This window comes from Mauremys mutica, chromosome 7, assembly GCF_020497125.1.
Source record: "Mauremys mutica isolate MM-2020 ecotype Southern chromosome 7, ASM2049712v1, whole genome shotgun sequence".
Taxonomy (NCBI): Eukaryota; Metazoa; Chordata; order Testudines; family Geoemydidae; genus Mauremys; species Mauremys mutica.
The window spans coordinates 92,657,960-92,678,322 of NC_059078.1; the positions used below are offsets into that span (position 1 = coordinate 92,657,960).

At 38.7% G+C, this 20,363-nt stretch overlaps 1 protein-coding gene across 16 annotated transcripts in view; it reads left to right on the top strand.

The window, feature by feature from the left end:
* The window catches only part of PCDH15 (protocadherin related 15), a 771,473-nt gene that overhangs the window by 421,838 nt on the left and 329,272 nt on the right, over positions 1-20,363 (top strand). For all 16 annotated transcript variants that reach the window (XM_045024749.1, XM_045024750.1, XM_045024752.1 and 13 more), the window contains 2 exons: positions 9,797-9,931; positions 11,748-11,897. In XM_045024749.1, the coding sequence (XP_044880684.1) occupies positions 9,797-9,931; positions 11,748-11,897 (285 nt within the window). The remainder of the gene's footprint in view (positions 1-9,796; positions 9,932-11,747; positions 11,898-20,363) is intronic.

The window sequence follows — 20,363 nt, forward strand, 5'->3', positions numbered from 1 at the left end:
ATTGGCATTAATAACTAAATGTTATACATTAATGTATTTTAGTCAACTAATACTATAATGTGACTTTTTTTCTGAAAAAAGCTGGCACATACCTCATTAAACAGACAGACATAAATGACAAACAAAATGGGGGAATCGGGTTGAAGCACAATAGATTTTCTGTATTATTTCTTGTGTGGTTTCAGCCATGTGAACTAATGAAGGAACTCTTCTAGCTTAAGTCAGTTAATTCTCATTTACATATTGCCTATAATTTTCTAGAGCAAGACTAAACTAGACATAATTTCATCATGCATCTTAAGTTAGAAACTAAAATAAAAGATCCATTGCAAAATTAACATGATAGACAAACCCCTGGGGTTCAGTAATTTGATTTATGCATCTGAGAATTTGAAAACTTGGGAAAATAAATGAATGCTTTTCCCGCTCTCAGAATATAAAGCTAAGAGTTACTGTTAATAATAGCTTCCAGTTCACAATCTCAGACATGGAACTTGAATATTATATTAAATATTAATTATGTAGGTGCTTTCAACATTAGTACTTTGAAGCCATTTTCAGAGGCAGAGTGGCTAGATCACCCACTTCCATGGAGATACTCAGAACAGAACTATATGATGATCTCCTAATATAATTTCCTAGGAATTGTCCCCTCATGGGTGATGGATTCCGAGGACGGCAGGAAGATGGGGAGGGTATAGATCTGCAGGGAAAGGTCACAGTAAGCCTGCAAAGATAGGAGTCATCTGAAAGAGCACCTCCTGTCTGTGCTCATCTGCTGGGTCTTCAAACACTTGTAGTAAACTCCTGCTATGATGCCTGTGGTGCTCCCTCGCTCTCCAGTGGGGAGGGAGGCCACTCTGCCTTGTTGTCTTGGGGTTTAGTCCTCCGCCTTGGGTCACACCAGTGGGACTGAGCTGTAAGCAGTCTAGAGCTCTGGGCCCATCTGATAGAGGCAAACACACAACAACAGTCTGGGTCACTTGTCCCAGCCCATGTGCGGAGCAGTGCCTGGCATAGTTTCTAGCTCACAGCCCCGCAATAGGGCTGACAGCAAGTAACAGTCTAGTGCCCTAGCCCTCATATAGGGCTGGGCTGGTAGCAGACTGTAGCCTAAGTCTCTTAGCACAGGCAGCCCGCAGATATGCCGAGTCACTAAGCTTTAGCCCTTTGGGGTGTGGCAGAGCAGGGAGCAGGCTTTAGTCTCAGCGGGGAGCTCAGGCAGCCAGCAAACACACACAGTTGTGGGATTCAGGTAAGGGGGAGCACCCACACAGTCTAGGTAAGGGGCAGGTAAGGGGGGGAGTGACCACACAGTCCTAGGGGCTCTGAATGGGGTTTGTGCACCAGACAGGCAGTCTAGGGTGCTAGCGGGGGGGTTCACAGAGCACAGACCTCCTGGACTAAAGTAGGGAGTCAGCCATCCTGGGGCTGGGGTGGCAGGGGGACGCAGGCCCACCTTACTCCTCCTTGTCCCAGATCAGGGCAGAGTGGTCTCCCACTGGCTCAGCAGGGATCCAGCCGCAACATGTCGACTGAAACGTGGTCTGCCCTGTAGCCGACCAGTTGTCGGCTGCCCCTGGGTTACTTCCTACCTCCCTGGGGTTTGGTACCTCAGGCTCCACAGGTCCTCGGGCTCCTCGGGATATACAGCTGACGGTAGTCCCGGCAACTCCTCGTCTGCATTCGTCTCCTCTGGGGGCAGGGCGTGGCAGAGCGCAGGTTCCGCTCCTGGGTGTGGAATGAAATCGCATCAGTCTAAAAGTGGTTTAAGAGAATCTAGAATCAGGGGCTCTATGTTTATATACTAATGCATATGTTAAAGTGACTTCATGTTCTCTACTGTATGTACTGGAGGTCTGCTCAATTGAATATGACACTTCTTCCATGCTGGTGGGAAGGCAGTATGTACGTGTAGTTTATACAGATAGTTTTAAAAATTAACAAGACATGTCAGATCACAGCACGAGATGAATGAGCTGCAGGGCATAGATAATTCTGTTTTTTAACTTCTACATTTGTTAAAGAGCTAGAGATTTTATTTTAGGTTTGTAAATTAAATTAAAAATCAGACATTATTGGCCATTAAAAAGACAATATTTATCCAGTGTGTGGTACATAAATATTGGTTTTTAATGGTGACCGCTGTGATGTTGTCCATAATAATACTTTGTATTTGCTCTTCTCACTTAAAATCTACAAATAAATTTAAATCATATTTTGTATTATTCTTCATTTACCTGCCCAAAGTTGTCTTCACTCCTGAGCCAACTAACCTAAATTTCAACCCTTGTCCCGTTATAAATCTTTCATATAAATGGGATTGTTGGCAGACCTGTAACTATAGCAGCCCTGTCTGTTGTTGTTATAATTAAGTAGGCTGTTTAAATGGCATACATTTAATTAAGCCACATAAATACTTTGGGAGCCAAGTAAACTGAAGTGGGGAGGTGTTCCAGGGCCTTTTATAGCTTCTGACATGTTGAGGGAATCCCATTGTTCTTACTGTGGAAAATTACAGTAACAAGATGGTGTTTGGAGTCACATGGACAAGTCACATGCCCATGAATGATTATGCCTAGTCACAGCAGGAAAGTCCATTAAGAGTAGAGGGGCATCTTCCATTGTAAGCTAAGTGCTCCTTGATGAGCCACTTAATTTGAATAGTATCAAAGGGGTAGCTGTGTTAGTCTGGATCTGTAAAAAGCGACAAAGAGTCCTGTGGCACCTTATAGACGTATTGGATCATAAGCTTTTGTGTGTGAATACCCACTTGGTCAGACTGCTAGAAGAGGGCCTAATCCTCCCTAATTCAACTAACCTTGTTATCTCTAGACTGATTCTTGCCTGCATATTTATACCTGCCTCTGGAAATTTCCACTACATTCATCTGACAAAGTGGGTATTCACCCATGAAAGCTTATGCTCCAATACGTCTGTTAGTCTGTAAGGTGCCACAGTACTCTTTGTCGCTTTTTAATTTGAATAGTCCCTCCAAGATGTGCTGGCTAACTACCTTGTGGATGTTACCTCAAGAGCAAACATTTGAAATACAGGTATAGAGCCAATACTCATAACTTCAAATACAAAAATGATACATTACATACAAATAGCATAATCATATTCAGCGAGTCATAACCTTTCCATAGACATCTTACATTCCACATTTTGTACAAGGTTTGTTGCAATTATACAACAGTGGTTGCAACAATGATCTATATGGTCATATTTTAATCAGATAACATAACAGCACCTCCTTCCATTTCCTTTATGTATCCCTTCTGGTTTTTAGATAGCTACAAATCTCATTATGAAGACACATTAGTCTCCTGTGGCTCTTATATTTCCTCTGCATCAGAATAGCTTGATGTTGAGCCTCTAGTGTTACATCTTTTAGGAACTGCCAGCCCTCTTTCAACTCCTTTCCTTCCTAACTGGTTTTTCCCTGGGACCTTGCCTACTATTTCCCTGAGTTGGTTGAAATCTGCCTTTTTGAAGTCCAGTGTCCTTGTTTTTCTGTTCTCATGTTCTCCTTTCCTTAAGATTTTGAACTCTATCTGATCATGATCACTTCCTCCCAAGTTCCCAACCACCGTTGTGTTTGAAACTAATTCATCCCTGTTGGGCAAAACCAGATCCAAAATGCATGACCCTATAGTTGTTTCCTCAACTTTCTGATTCAGCAAATTGTCCCTACACATGCTAAGAACTTGCAGGGCGTATTATGTTTTACTGTATTAGTCTTCCAACAGATATCAGGGAAGTTAAAATCTCCCATTAATACTAGTTCATGTGTGTTCGTTAATCTTGTTACTGTTTGGAGAATGCCTCCTCTTGATTTGGTGGTCTATAATAGAGCCCCCTGCCGTAACATCACTACTATTCTTTTCTGTCTTTATACTCACTTGCATACTGTCAGTAGGTCTGCTGCTCACTTATTCTTGAACCTCGGAGCAAGTGTGTACATTTTTGACATACAGTGCAATGTTGTACATCACATTGAAACCTTCTGGAACACCTTAACTTACCTTTACAGACACACTAAAACCTGGAACACCTTATCAGTAGGGATCAGATGGGTCCGTTGCTTTGTTCTGCTCTACTGTGGTTCCTATACCACTCTCATCATAGTATCCAAACACCTTCCATTAATACATATTGGCCTTATGTAATCCCCTCAGCTAAGAAAGTCAGAGCCTAAGAGTAGGGTCTCCAAAAAACAGCCAAGAAATAGTCTCCTAGCTGATCTCCATCACTTAAGAAGATAGTTGTTAGTTATCTTTTATTCTTTAATTGTTCTTGCATTGCTTTGTCATCTTGGCATCATTGTACTGTATTCTTTGTCCAAGGGATCATTTGCAGAAGGAGAAGACTCTGAGACTTTCAATAAGCTAATAAGACATTTTCCATCTGCACCATCCCCAACTGGAACTGTGGGTTTTTCCTCCTTTGCTTCCTTGAAGATAATATGCTTTCAAAGAACTGCAAAGGACTAATGGTTGATATGGTCCATGAGTCATTGATATCCTGTAGGCTAATCAGCCTAGAAGTGTGGGCTATTCCGATCAACATTGTTAAAAATAGCACTCTGTGCTAGTTCTTATTGAAGAAGAGTGTATAAAAAGAGTTTGGAGTTTTTACAAGAAGCAGCTATGAATGGATTATAAAGCTAGGGGAAAAAAGATGAATAGACACACATTTTGCAAAGTTTCAGTAATGTACAAAAAAAGAAAAATTTCACAAACTTACCGTACTTACACTATCTGCATTAGAAATGATGGTGACATAATATGCCACTCCCATCCCAACCACCCTTTCTGCTCTGTCACATGGCAGGATGGTTTTACTTGGTGGTTCCCTTGGAGTGCTGAATGGCAACTTCCCTGATCCCAAGCAGGTTATCTGGGTATGACAGTATGGGTCACTACCTTAATCCATCAAGAGTGTTCTAGGGGATGAGATGCAGCTCTACTGCATGCAAGGGATTTGGGTTGTCTTTTAGCCCTGGTACAGCCAGAGTTTAGTTGCAGATGCAGCCTCTTTGCTGCTTCCTGCTATGCAATATGGGTAGAGGAATCCTTTATGGGATTGGGAAATGACCCATATGTGGCTCTTTCCCTGAAGAGGATCACTCATTTCCTTCTGACGTCTTGGAAGGAAGTTAATTGGCTTCAAGTTTGGGGCAGGAAGTGTGTGGACAAGCCACCAGAGGCACTCTTTGGATACTGAGGTTTGTTCTGAAAACTTATGGGAAAGTCCTCTAGAAATTTATAGAGAATTATATCCCTTCTATCAAGTTTTACGGGGTGGTTCAAAAACCTGTTGCAGAGATATCATTTTCTATTGATTCTGTCAGTGTTAAGAGTAATTTCTGTCGAAGCTATTGATTTTATCCCTATTAAATTCTATAGGAATTTTTTTTTGTAAAGGAAATGAACTTCAGTAGGAGGGAACCATGTTGTGTGAACTGAAAGTGACCTTCTTCTCAGATTTGCAAATTTTTAAGAACTGCTCTTAGATTTGGAAGTAGAGCAAACTCTAACCCGGGCTCAGTATAAATGGACTCAGTGTGCATTGTGAAAGCTTTTTGCAGCTCACCAAATTGTTTCAGATTTGTAACTGTTATTTTTTTCCATTTTCTTAAGGTCCATCATTGCTGTATATGTGTTTTTGTTTGTATTTATTCATTTTATATCATGTTTGTTTTGTTTTGTAGCTTGTATCAGATGCCATTCCTGTAGGTACTGGGTGTTGAGTGTGTGAAACTATATTTTGGTTGGAATTGTGTGCTTTGGTTTCTCTTTCCTTCATTTTTATTTCAGTAAAGCTGGAAAATTTTGGAACTATTGTTTTTTTAGAGAAGTCTGCCTGTAACACATTAAATACATTGGGCCATATTCATCTCTGTTATAAGCCCACTTAAGTCAATGGAGTTTTAATAGGGATATGTTACAACTGTTTCATATATTCAGCAGATAAATATATATCCTGCTACAAAATAAATTGTCATTGCTACAGAAAATAACATTGATTACTTATCAGATAGGTAACAATAAATAGTCTAAATAGTGCTAAGATAAAACATATGAGGTCTGTTCTGCATGCTTGAAGTGGTTCTTAGCTACATGTTGTTAGTTTACACTATTCTTAGTGGTTTCTGATTGCTGGTTCTGACTGCTCAGACCTTTGCAGACAATTTGGCAGAGAGAACCTCAAATACCCAAGAATGTCAAGAATGGTAGTGCTTGTGTACAATCCTTATTTTTAAAAAATGATTATATTTATAATAGTGATCACAAAAGTGACATATAGTGTTCCATTATTTAGTTTGTCTCAGTGTCTCCCATATCAAATCTGCTCAATTTACAAGTCAAAGATTTTTTTTCCTCACATCAAGCCTAACCTGCAATCAGAATTTAGCTGGCAGTTTTTCTTAATGATGGATGACACCGAAGAGAATGCTACATTCCATTATTATAGCTTTTTGGAGGAGTATGTCTCTTTCACTGTATCAGTCCTATCACAACCATCTCCCCAATATTCCATTCTGGATACTCACCAAGTATTCACTTGCTTTGAGGTGACAGTTCTAATGTCTGCAATGAATAAAGTGTCTTTAGCACAGAAAAAAGCATCCAAATTCCATTGATGGACTGCAGAGAAAGTAATAGAACACATAGATGGTCTGCAGCAAAGCGTTATAATGGCACCCAGGGAACCCCACATGATTGTATGTTTGAAACAAAGGTCATTCAGAAAGTTAAATTAATCTTGTTCAAAACTGTGTGAATAGCAGGAACCATACAAGACAGATTTGGCTAGAAGGCCACACAGTGTTGAGGAATCACTTGTGTGATATCAAATTAAGTGGAAAGGTTCAAGGAACTAAATTGGAATGAACATTCTTAGAGTTATAAACAAATCCTTTTGTTGAACTGAGCCTGTGCTGACTCAGTACTATATAGAGATCTAAAAAATGGCTTGGAATTTTCTGAAAATAAAGTTCTGCGTTTAACTTTATAGAGTCTACAAGTGAACAATCATTGCCACCACTTCTCCTGGAAAAACCAAAATGGATACCCTTTTTTCTTTCTTCGGACTGTTAATGGCGAAAAGAGCTTTAATTTTACTGACAGCTGTCATGGTTACAGCATATCTTTAAGTGACAGGAAACCACTCATTTGTAACACTTTTTGCACTTAGTTTTGAGCAACATAAGTGTTTTCCTAGGTCTAGGATTTAAATAGTATAATCTTTGTCTTCCAAATCCTGTGCTTCAGAGTACTTTGGACTGCAAAATTAAATCTTTTTTTCATCTTTTTGCCCTATTCTGTGTTTGCAACTGTTTATTACAGTATTATATTTTTAGTGCTTTTATTTCAGGTTGTTGAAATGTTTCAGTTATGCCTGCTAGGCCATGAGAACCTTAAAGTTTTTCACTTTGAAGTGACTTTTTAATTCCTAAACCTTTCTGCATAATTAATTAGCTAGGAGTAGAAGGAAATTGATCTACAGGAAATCTCTTTATGATACAGTTTGAGTAAATGCTCTTAGAACGAAAACAGTGCTCTCAGAAAAGTAATATTACACCTTTTGACAATGTGTTTTAGTGATCATAACTGTGTGGCTATATATTTGTCTGGCTTTGTCTACAGAATTCTTTTGTGAGATGAGAGTCTAAAAGCCATAACAAGTTTAAGCTTCAGATTTCATTTAGTTGCACTGACTTAAATGTAGAGTATGTCCATTTCCTCCGTAGATGTTAAAAATGGTGAAATGAAGATCTTATTTTGAAGTATTTCTCTCTGATATGTGGGTGTGGGGACAGGACCTCAAAATGCATTTTTTTTCAAGACAAACATGCATTTTGCAACCGCTGGATTTGGTGAAGATGGTAATAGCTGTAATATTTGATCAATAATTTTGCTTTGGCCTTCTTTCCCTTGGTCTGTACCATTTTGGACAATTTCTGTGTGACTAATTTTCTAATCTAACATCCATTTTCTATTTTGATCAGTCACATAGCATCCCTTGCCATATTCTCTCTTATCTACTTCAAGAAATTAACCCAGGTAACCAGTAGCCATGTTGAAAAATAGCAGAGATAGTATGTCCCAAATTTAGAAAGCACTTAGGTTCCAGTCAGATAATATAAAAAACAAAGAGGCATTTATTTTCATAGAATAGAAGAGAAAATAAAATTAAAGTGTTTAAAAAGCTAACTGCAATACATAGTAACTGCAAAAGATCCAATAAAATCAGTGTAGCAGGTTAGATACATAGTTAAATAAAAAGTGCCCGTTCCTCTGGTTTTGTGTCATTTCAACAGCCCAAAGTGCATAGAAAGATAGCTTAACTAACCAATTAGGGGTTCCTCTGGCCTAGAGGAATCTGCAAGTGAAATAGATTTGGCATGATTGTGTAGTTCCCTGCTCCAAAGTAGGACTGTCTTCGTGATAGGCGGCACGGACAGAGTTTTAGCACACTTCAAGGTTGCTCTAAATTGTTCCTCAAGACAGACCTGTCATCCAGCAGCCTGAGAATCAGGGATCCACAATGTGACTTAGAGCTCCTTTTGCAGCTTCCTACAGACCCCCTACTCTCAGGCTACACTGGTTGCTAAAGAGCCAATCCACAGATTCTGGCCATTAAACATCACATCTCTTGAGTAATTTTTGTTAGGGAGTATGGCCCTTTCTCTCCCATGGCAGTCCTAGTCTGTCCCTCTTTCAGACAACTGGGCGTCCTGTCTGTTCTAAAATGCAATCTGACTACCTCTTCTCTGGAAAGAGTTGTTATTGCTTTTCCCCACATCATTGAAATAACCATTATCTATTCAAGCTATGTAAAGAGAAACAAATTAGGGTGAGTTCCAGGTCAGTCCTTTAGTATGTCTTTTAAACCTCCTCATACCTTTTGGCACATACAATATAAGTTGCATCTACACAGCTGCTAAACTTGATAGGTTGGGGAATTCAAAGCATGGAAACTTTCCCTGTTTAGAGAAATCTTGAGCTGCCAAAATATATCACATACGTTTACTAAAAATGTTACTTCAAAATCAAAATAAATATTAAACTATAGTATATCTTGATTCTGAGGTTTATTTTCATTTGTGGTCAAAGTAATTATCCTTATTTTACCAATGTATACATGCTTGTTTCTTCTGATATACAAGGCTATGCCTGAATGTTTTGTACTACAGAGTTTCTGCAACAACCAGATACTAATCATCACCATGTGGTAGACATTGTTCATCTGAACTATTTTATTGCTGCACTGAGCAAATGGGATGATTTCTCAAGATATGCTCTGAGAACAAATGCTATGAATCAGAGATTAGAATCTTTATCTTAATAAGTAAAATGCAGTTTTAAGAATTAACTGTTTAAAAGTCAAAATGTTATCACCCTATTTTAGTAGGGTTTTTTGTTTTGTTTTTAAAACATTCTTTGGGGGAAGGTTCCCTAAATTTTTTAAATTTATTTTCAAATATTTTTTCAGAATGCTTTCATTAGCCCTCTTTTAAAATGTAATAATGTAGGTGTTTTGCTATTTCACAGACTATCAGTAATGGTATTGTGCATTGTAAACTCTTTCAGGCAGGGACCATCTTTTGGTTTGTACAGCACCTAGCACAATGGGATTTTGGTCATTAACTAGAGCTCATCAGCACCACAGTAATATAAATAAATAATAATAATTCTGCTCATTTACACTTTAATTAATGCTTGCATTTTTAAATATTTACTTGTATATTATATATTAATAAATATTCATTTCTTTCTCTTTGAAGACAAAGGATCCACAGCTCCATCTTTTCCTAAATGATTATAATACATTCTTCACTGTGACTCAGACTGGTATAACTCGGTACCTCACCTTACTCCAACCAGTTGATAGAGAGCTCCAGCAGCTATACACCTTCTCGGTAAGCAATATTCTTTCAAAAGCACACCAGGAACTGCTCGTTTTTAATGTTGAAAAAGCCAATATGGTATTTACAAACAGAATTATAAATTTTTAAATGACAGAGAAGAAATAAAACTGAGTATATGCTTTTGAATAGGCTGTCCTCTTCTCTCTCTCATACATAAGTTAGTACCCATTTGTAGGATAGGAATAATTTAAGGCTAGATCATTAGTTTACAATTTGTAGTGAATAAGATGTAGTGTGTAGCTGCAGCACCCAAGGAACAGACCAAGGAATGAATTCTGACTCAGAGTTGCTCTCTTCCTTGTTCCTCCCTGGATATGGGTGAAGGAGTAAGTTGGTTCATCCTTTTTAATGAAACAGCTTACTTCTCCCATTTACCCAGGCATCTATCTGGTAGGTAAAGAGGGCTGAAAGTAGGATTATTCCCACTTCTCACTATTCTCTGCCATCTCCCTGCCCTCTTGCTGATATTGAGGAGTCATAAATGTGTGAGTGGTTCAGAGAAATTTAGTGTGTATGTTCAACCCAGTCCTGCAAGATACCAAGCACCTTTTGGAAGGTGCCAAATTACTTCAATTCCTATTGATTTCAATGGGAGCTAAAGGTATGGGTCCAAAGTGAGATTATTTTCAAATGCTGGTATCCTTTTCACATCTTGCTCGTATTGACAACATTGCTTGTTTAACTATTAACAATATCCTTAATTTTGACCAATAAACACATGCTCATAGTATCCACTTGATGAAAAAATCTTCTCAACACAGCTCTGTGCTGTAGAAATTCATTTAGCTTCAAACCAGTGCTGGTTTGGTGTAAGTACAGAGAACCAGAAACCCTACAATGACAAAAAGAGTGAGGCAGAATATATACATACTTCCAGAGGTTCTGAGACTGCAGCCCAGTGGCTTACTCTATATACTCTGCCTCTGGGCTTTATTAGGAAACTTGGGACAAAACAAAGGCTTAAGCAATCACTCCTTTCCTATTGCCTGATACATTGAGGTATTTTGTGCCAGGTGTTGGGAAAGAGCAATATAGGAACTGGCTCTAAACCCACTGGGGTGCTCCTCGGATCACATGAATCCCCAGCAGGGGAGTAACTGTGAGTGTCTGGTCCCTTTAGGTTGCCTGCAGGATACAAAGTAAGCACAGAAAGAGTGAGAATCTGCCCCTTTAAATAGTAGAGAACACAGGATGGGAATGTAATTCAGGCACTGGGCTGGGACTTGGTAGATCTGAGTTCAGTTCCTGGCTTTACCATGGATTTTCTATTTGATCTTGGGCAAATCACTTATATCTTTGTGCCTCAATTCTGCCTCTATAAAATAATTCTTCCTTTTCCTTATCCTTCGTCTTGTCTATTCAGAGTTTATTATTTTTTTGAGGCATGGATTGTCTAACTCAGTGGTTCACAACCAGGGGTATGCGTACCCCTACAGGTACACAGAGGTTTTCCAGGAGGTACATAAACTCATCTAGATATTTGCATAGTTTTACAACAGACTGCATAAAAAAAAACACTAGCAAAGTCAGTACAAACTAAAATTTCATTCGGACAATGACTTGTTTATACTGCTCTATATACTATACATTGAAATGTAAGTATAATATTTATATTCCAATTGATTTATTTTATAATTATATGTAAAAATGAGAAAGTAAGCAATTTTTCAGTAACAGTGTGCTCTGACACTTTTGTCTTTTTATGTCTGATTTTATAAGCAAGTGTTTTTAAGTGAGGTGAAACTTGGGGGTACGTGGGACAAATCAGACTTTTGAATTTTTTTCTGTATTATTTTTCCCTTTGAAGATGACAGCTTCTGATGGTGTACAGGAGAGTATGGCAGTTATGGTCAGTATCCTGGTGATTGATGCAAATGATAACTCTCCAGCCTTCTCCAACATATCATACAATGTCAAGATTTATACAGATATGAGGCCTGGGGAAAGCGTTATAAAGGTAACTTCATGCCTTTTATCTAGCTGTGTTTAACACAGCAATATGCAGTTTTTTAAGTTAATATTAATTGTAAGTGTACTGAAAACAGGTACAAATGAAGTGTATGTGTCTTCCCCCATTTAAATAATGATATAGGTCAGTAAAAAAATTAACAGTTGTGAACCTCAAAAACTTTGTAGCTTAGTATGTTTTGAATAATACAATAGAAGTTCAGCTGCTTATCTGCCACTTTATCAAAAAAATTGGGTTAGAAATCTTGCACAAATAGCTATTCTCCTAAACTTTGCAGCTTCTGATTGTTTTTGTGATAGTTCACATCTCATTATTCTCCGGCATGTTGACAACTCCATAGTACCAAATAAACCTGTATGTGGATAGGCACATTATTATGAATTATCAAGAAATATTTCTAACTTGCCTTTTAATGAGAGTCAGATGTACAATGGACATTCATTTTTTCAGTCCATTCCATTGACTGCATCATTTGTATAGTAGCGCACAGTTAGACCTGAGCAATGTGGTTTATAGTAGAAGAAAAGAGGAGAAAGTATTGTTTATTGATTATTATTTAACATTTGTATATAGCACTTTAAATAGTGAGTGAAACAGTGGGTAAAATCCTGGCCCTATTGAAATCAATGGCAAAACTCCAACTGATGACAGAGGGGCCAGAATTTACCCATGGTCTTTGCCCCTAAATACTTGCAGTTTAAATTGATCACAATAAGACAACACGATGCTGGATAGAGATCAATAGGAAAGGAGAATGGAGAGGGTGGTAAAAATAACCTTTTTAGTAAATATAATTGGTAGTTGAATTCATGAGGGAGGGAATGTGGTTTAAGAAGTGGAGTAGATGTCAAGTCTATCAGAATATATTCCTTGATCTGCATTGACTTGCTATATATACATGGGAAAGTCATCTGGCCTCACTGTGCATTAGTTTTCCCATCTGTAAAATATCTACCTCACTAGGTTCTTTGAGGCTTAAAGAGCAGTTCAAGTCTGTAAAGTGACTGGAAAGTGAAAAGTGACATTGTGGATTTCCATGTTAATTGTCAACTTCAACAATTTCCTTATCAAATATGCTCAGTTAACAAATTTTAAAAAGTTCTGGATTTTTTTTCAAAGCAAGTTCTGCAAACTTACTCTAGGATTTTAGAATCAAACTTACCGGTAGTTGTTTCATGTTCACAATAATGGTTCTACAGGACACTTTTATTTTCAATTATGCCTTCAGTGACTTTTTTGCAATCCCATTGCCTTTAATGAGTTCGTACAAATCCAACTGAATGGAATTTAAGGATTGTCTACATTGGGGAAATGTGTACCAGTGTAAACCCCTAATGTAGATGCATTGCACCAGTGCAACATGGTGGATTACATTTATGCTGGTGCCCTTTTTTATGCTGTCCTTTTTCTCTGCTCCTTCATGGGGTTTGTAAGAATGAGAGAATCAGCACAACGAAATACAGTATACTCCCAATTATCCAAATAGCGTGGGGGGCACAAATTTTGTTCAGATAATAGAGATGGCAGGAGCCATTCAGCAGCAGGGTGGCCTCCCCGTGGCTCGGGGCTCATCCTCCTCTCAGTGTTGGCCTGGAGTCTCTGCTCAATTATCTGAACTTCCACATTATCTGAATCCTTTCCTTGTCCCCCAGCATGTGATACATGCTGCAAAGGGGCTGTATCCTATGCTGAGGGACAAGGAAGGCATTTGGATAATGCAGAGGTTTGGATAACAGGGTTTCAGAAAAATGAGAGTATATTGTGGTGCCTGCAAAATTCTTGTCAAAGCCACATGGCAGAGTTCAGTTTTAATATTTTGCTCACTCTATGTACAAGCTGTGAGAGAATGCTGATTTCCTGCAATATCTTGACTGAACTTTATTGAATTAAGTTAAACCTTATTGAATTAGAGTTAATGCCTTTGGGGGTATATTGTATTAAAAATGCAGCTATGTAGGTACTATTGTGGCATTGTATGTATCTTCTCTAGTAGGGAGAGGGAATGCTAATGTACTATCTCCCTTAACAATCCTTTGAAGCAACCCTTCTGGAAAGGTATTCATATACTAGTTCAAACTGCATTCTCCAAGGACAAAGAGAAAGAGTTATTGTATAAATAGCCTAGTTTTAAACTGGCTCATGGTTTCTTCCTGATCCAGCAAACGGACAGGACCTGTGGTCCACAACAGGCCCCAATCCATTGGGAAAGATTAGAAAGATGGGCTTCCAGATGCCCCAAAAGACTGTTCTGCATTGGAGCAGTGATGATTCTGTAACCACATCAAATCCCTTGGGTGAAGGTTTAAAGGACTGCTCTTGCCAGAATCCATGTTAGGGATGGTTTCTGGTCAGCTTATTAGCATGTGTGTAGGTTTGTTTATTGGTTTTAATATATTTTCTCTGTAATGCTTTTTACCTTAAGAATAAAGTGGGCTGGCATAGGAGGTGCTATGTGGTACCTTTTAACTGTAGCATTTACACTTGTTAACCATCTCTAAAAAGACAGCAACCAAGTTTTGCTTTGGCAGCCTGTCTCTCCTGGGGATAACACAGGGAAGTTAAGGAACTGTGCAGCCCGGAAATATTCCAGTCAAAAGGGTGAGGGACACATGTCTCCATCCAAGGGAGCTGGACTCCTGAGAGTGGGTGCCTTTGCTGGGCCACTGAGGGGACATACAGGTGCAGATGTCCTGAACTGTAACCCAAGTAATCTTTGGGCTACAGAAGGAACATTTGTCCTAAATAACTTGCAAACTTAATACAAATTACAGATCACTTTAATAAGAAACATGCATGTATTGATCTGATAAAACACTATATAATTTGTTGAAAGAACAGCGCTGATGTCTGTAGTGGTATACCTCGTACCTAATCATGGAATATAAAGCTAAGCTTTGGAAATTTGGGGTTTCCAGGGACAATTTATATCCTCTGCCATGTGAAGGGAAACCCATTGTTTTCCCAAAAAAACATCAGCACAGGTGACTAGGTAGTGTTTGGAGTCACATGGGAAAGTCACATGTTCATGCCCAGTTTCGCTCAGTCATTGCAGGATGCCATTACCTATATTCCAGAAAGCACATTTATAGGACAGTTCACTCAGTGTAGATGAGTGTCTCCCATTGCCCATTATGAGTAAAGTGTCCTTTTGATGGGCCACTCAATTTGAAAAGTCCCTCCAAGATGTGCTGGCTAACTACTTCATGGGCGTTACCCCAGGAGCAAACATTTGAAATCCAGATATAGAGCCAATATTCATAACTTCAAATACAAAAATGATACATGCTTACAGATAGCATAATCATAACCAGCAAATCATAAACCTTTTATAGATATCTTACATGCCACATTTTGTACAAGATATGTTGCAAATATATAATAGTGGGTTGCAACAATGATCTATATAGTTATATTTTATCAGATAACGCTACACTGGCCATGACTAATATTGTAATTTTCTAATTTAGTACCATACCTATGTCTAAAGATAAAATCTCATACTATATAAGGTAAGGAAACAAAGCTTCTTAAAACATGCTAATACATTGTCACTGCAGAAGACCGTCAGTACTATTCCTTTTCTTTGAAAGCAATAAGTAAAAGCAAGGGAAAGTGCTCTTCCCTGTGCTGTCTTGCTCATTTTATTTTCCGTGAGTAGCGCTGCTGCTGGTGGTGAACAATAAGAACAGGAAGGGTGTTTGAAATTATATTTTTTTTAAATTAACCAAAGTGATTTATTTTCATTACTCTATCACAAGTTTTATTTAGGCTTTAGAAAATAACTTTAAAGCTGTATTTCCATCCATTGTTATATATCTGTTTTTTTCCTTGCTTAATATTTTTCCTGATATTTTCCCCTAAGCAATAGATTGTTTAATGCTTGTTTAACTGTGTCATCTGTATGTAAATATAAAGATGGAAACTGGGATTTTCAAAGGAACCTAATGGTGTTAGGCATGCAACCTCCTTTGAATTTCAGGGGGATTTAGGCACCTGGCTTCTTTAGGATTTTTTGAAAAATCCTAGTCTTACTTTCTTATTTAAGTGGCAGTTCAAAACTGGAAGAGAGTATCATTCACATGCTGTTTGATACCTTCTTTTCATCACTAATGTAAAATGTGTAAGATTTAAGTATCATCAAACTGAAATCTTCTACTTTTGTTTAATGTAAACTATAGTTGTACTTATGAATGCAATAGTAGGATAAACTTTAGTGTATACAATTATTTCCTTCAACTATTTATTAAATTTGATGAAAGTTAAGTAATTGTGTGAAAAAGCTTTGTGCTTATTGTGGGTGTTTGTTATTATATGCATTAAAATGTGACCTCAGAAGTATGTTCTTATAGTACAAGAGGTTCATCTTGGGAGTTCTTGGGAAAACAAAAAGCTCCCATAATTCATGTATGATATGAAACTCCCATACTATAAGAGAAACTTGCTTTTACAGAGTTAATTATTATAAGGATGTGGAGGACTAGAACCCAGGTCTGCAGTTCTTAGGGCAGCTATCTGACATTCCTATATCACCACTGGGAGGTTATCCAGAGTCACCTGCAAGGAGTACTGTGGAGATTAGGTGTCACAGGACGTACCACCCAAAGGGGCCAGAGCAACAGAACCCTGCTGCCCTCTGATTGGTCCATGCTTACCATTTAACCCTAAAGGGTGCCTCAGAAAGTTGTCTGGACAACCATATAGATGTCTGGTTTGCTGCAGCTCCAGGCCTTGCATCACCTTCTGATTTCCAGTCTCTGATCCCATTGTGATTCTTAGTTATCAGGCTGAAGTCAGAACCAACTACTGCTGATCTCTGGTCTCCAACCCTGGTCTGACCCTGAGTGTTGCTCTGGTATTCAACTCAGGGGACTACCAAAGGGAAGAAGATTGGAAGCTAGGGGTAAGTGTAAATTGTAACTATAACTATAATTAGGCAGCTGTCCTACACCGAGGTGTAGGCGGTATAAACTAGTGGATAGAGAAGGAGTCTGGCCCTAGTGGTCAGAGAAGAATCAAAGGGCAGAAAAAGAGATGTGCTCAGGAGGCAAGCCGATGGTTTGAGCCAGGAGTTCAGAGGAAGCAGGTCCGATATAGCAGTAGTCCCCAACCAGACGAAGGACCATGGCGGCGGTGGAGCATTCACCAAAATGCCACCAAATTTCTGCAGCATTTCGGCGGCGACGCCTCTGGATGACGTTGCTTGTCGGCGGCATTTCGGCAGATGCTCCACTGCCGGCCAGGACACGGGCACATTTAGATGCCCCCACGGGCGCCATGGCGCCTGCAGGCACCACATTGGGGACCCCTGCGATATAGCTTTGGGGCCTGGAATGCATTGAGCTGCCACTGTGCTGCTGTTGCTGCAGGGCTTAAATGGCGATCATTTGGCTTTTCTGACGAATCAGGGAGCACAGTCATTTAGTGAGGGTTTGTTGGGACCAGCTGAGTTTCTGACAGCACCTAGCTGAAGTTATGCCTGAACTAGGCCTAGAGTAAATAATTCTGTATTTGCAGGTAGTGTGGGTGGAGAGGAGTGGGTGGGCAGGTTCTGGGAATGACTTCTGGCTTTCCAGAATTAAAAATGAAGTAAAGCAAAACCTGAGAGTTGTGAGGGTAGGTTTTCTCCTCCCCTTACCTCTCTCTGCAGATGTAGTGCCATGATACTTTCAAACCACAACACTTTATAATGCTGGTAGTGTGGTAGAGGCAGATAAGTCCAGGCTCTGATTGCTTTCTAATAAATACGTACATCCGTGGCAGGAACTATCTTTTGTAAAGTGGCCAGCACAATGAAGCTCTGATTCTTACTATAAGGTAATAATGAATAATAGTTTAGTCAGTTGAGAAGTAACTTGCTTCTGTATCAAAAAATATGGGAACTTGCTGATCTTGTCTCTTACACCTGCCAAGGCTGCCAACATGGAGTCTTTAATTCAGTATTCTGCAGACACTAGAGAATGAATTGTACTTCTGGAATTATGAATAGCATTGACATCTGTGGATTCGAGGCCTGTGGAAATGTAAGGGGCCAGTAAGGCAGATTTGTAATGCTGAATCAGACTGTTAGTTTCATTTAACATTATTTCTTTAAAAAGAAAAACTTTAAGTAGTTTTTTGTTAGACAGGTTAAAGTTTTTCTTTTTCAAGAAACAGTGTTAAACTAAACTAAATTCTGTATTGAATTTTACTGAACTAATTATCCTGTATACTCATCTGTATGTACATAACTACCCTGTTTGTACTCATCTGCATGCACATGTGACAAAGCATTTCATTCTATAGCACCACCACATAATTGCTTTAGTATATTTTAAGGCACTTATCTCCTTTGAGATGATAATCAGCTATGATTTAAAAGGAAAATGACCCAGGCCGAATTTGTTTAGTTGGCGAAACCACTTACTCCAGTCAGAGAAAGTAGGTCAGAAAAGGCAGCACTGACCTCACTGAGTCTATGTAATCAGATATAATTTATACATAAGCAAAGAATGTCTATGTTCCTGAAGCAGATTGCATTAGAGAGATAAGTAATAAAATGATTAATCTATAAAACAATTAGTCTTACAAAAACGCTAATTCCTTCTCTAGTGTGTCGCATCGCAGGCGGACCTGGACAAATGCTCAACAGTCAGTTTGATTGGTAGCAGAGTCATTTATTTCTCTCCAGCATACATCTTTATACACTTGAAGCAGGCAAACAAGCAATTGCTAATTGGTTAACAAAATACACACAAGCACTGCTATAACTTCATAGGGTAACATCATCCTAGACAACTTTCTAATTTATTATCCTATTATTGCCTGCTAGAGAGAAGTTAGCCAAGGCCAACTTCTCATAACAAAACTCACAGCCTAATTAACCCAACCTAGAAACCTAAACATCTCAAACTTCCCACCCTACCATCTGCCAAGCTAGCAAAATATTCCCAACACTAGTGTATTAGTTTGTTTTCATATAATGGCCAGTCTGCTTTTAAAGTTTGAATGCCAACAGGGTGTTGTAGTATTATGATTAAACAAATAAGTAAAATGTGGGCTGCATTCGTGGCCCTTGCTAAGGTCAACTTTGTACCAAAGGGATCTTAGACCAGCCCTAAATGTGTAACTTGCCACTTGCCTAGGGTGGTGAGGATTCCCACCACAGGGAAATTCTGCTTTCTCCCCTACTTCCTCCCATGCCAGAGATTGGACTGGGACATGTACAGCTCTGCCATGCAGTCTGTCAGTGGAAGAGTCCCTATAGGACTGGTTCTGACAGTGCAGTTTATAGTGGCTCAAGCTGCACCAAAGTGTAAGCTCTGATGCCGCCTGCTCCATGTCTCTTAATTCACTTGGAGTGGGCAAGTCACTGACAATGAATAGTCTCTGGTTATAGTGACTTTTGTTGGCTTTCTCAGTAGGCTTGGTGGAGGGAGTAATTTGGCTCCTGCACTGTAACCTGACCTGTCTGGTTTTGTGGATCCCCTAGAGCACAGCTTCTACAGAATTGCTAGAAAAGAAGAGAGTGCTGCAGGGAAGGAACTTGCTGCTTTCATAAATCAGGTTCCTGTCTGTCTACAGATAGGAAGAGGGGCACAGAATTCAAAACAAAGAATTATCTCTTCGATAGAGACTGGTGTGGTAGTGTTTGCCTTACTCCCAAGTCAGAATCCACTAGGATTTATTTTATTTTGGATGTCTATCTTACGAGTTGTGATCTTATGTGTTTTGAAGGATTGATGCTATTCTCTTCCAGAGGAGGGTGGGGTATTTTGAATAGTTTTTTTTAATAAAAAACAATAATTATTTGTGCTTTATGAGATAGATTTAATGCCCTGTCCATCTTGAGCATTTATTTTTATCAGGCCATTCTGTCTGCTTTTTTAGGAACTGTACAACATTCCACGGCTGAGAAATTAGCAATTAAATAAATCTATTGTTTTGATTTTAATGCTGATAACTATGTGGGTAGTTAAAAATGAAATATGTGATCATTCTTTTGACTTAACTTCACAAAATAGCCTAAATGTGTACTGATTAACTTTGGTGGGCAGGGTTCATTTTCTTGTAGGTTTTTCTGTTCTGTCTGCCAGCATTACCATTGCTATTAGTAATGTTTGTCTGCCATAACTCAGCTGATTAAATGAGTTGCATATTAATAAATGGAGTGTGTAGTTGTGTGATAAAATTATACTTTAAACAGATCATGTAAATGATTCACACCATGTCATTATTTAATTAGACATATCTTTATTTCATATATAACATATAATTGGAAATAAAATGAAGTAAATGTACAGGAAAGAAATCAGCAAGGAACAGAGAACAGTAACCAAGAAAATGACAGAACTGAGGAACAAAAAAGCTAGATTTCTGCAAAATTCGCCTTTGGGGGCCAAAAACTTTCTTGGCCTTTGAAAGCTACAAAACGCATCTTTGCTGTATTTTTGTATTGTGTTTTTATTCTGTCTACAT